The 244-nt window shown below is 46.3% G+C and overlaps 1 protein-coding gene across 1 annotated transcript in view; it reads left to right on the forward strand.

Moving 5' to 3' along the window:
- The window catches only part of LOC119593986 (receptor-type guanylate cyclase Gyc76C-like), a gene marked incomplete at its 3' end in the record, with an annotated part of 39442 nt that overhangs the window by 36041 nt on the left and 3157 nt on the right, over positions 1-244 (forward strand). Inside the window, 1 exon segment of the mRNA XM_037943010.1 lies at positions 27-195. Coding sequence (XP_037798938.1) covers positions 27-195 — 169 coding nt within the window.

The raw sequence follows: 244 nt of genomic DNA on the forward strand, positions 1-244 counted from the left end.
GAAAAGGTAAACATTCTGTGTTTCAGGGCATGCTTTTTCTTCATTCCAATTTTGGCCCTCATGGCAACCTCAAGTCCTCCAACTGTGTCGTCAACGGGAGATGGGTGCTCCAAGTTACAGACTATGGCTTGCATGACCTGCGGAAGGAGGCACTGCGCAATCTGGAGAAAGACGACAAGGGACAGTTTGATAGACGTAAGTGGCATTTTTACGAATTTTGTGTAGGGAACTCTCTTGAAGAAGA

This window comes from Penaeus monodon, chromosome 33 (genome assembly GCF_015228065.2).
Source record: "Penaeus monodon isolate SGIC_2016 chromosome 33, NSTDA_Pmon_1, whole genome shotgun sequence".
Taxonomy (NCBI): Eukaryota; Metazoa; Arthropoda; class Malacostraca; order Decapoda; family Penaeidae; genus Penaeus; species Penaeus monodon.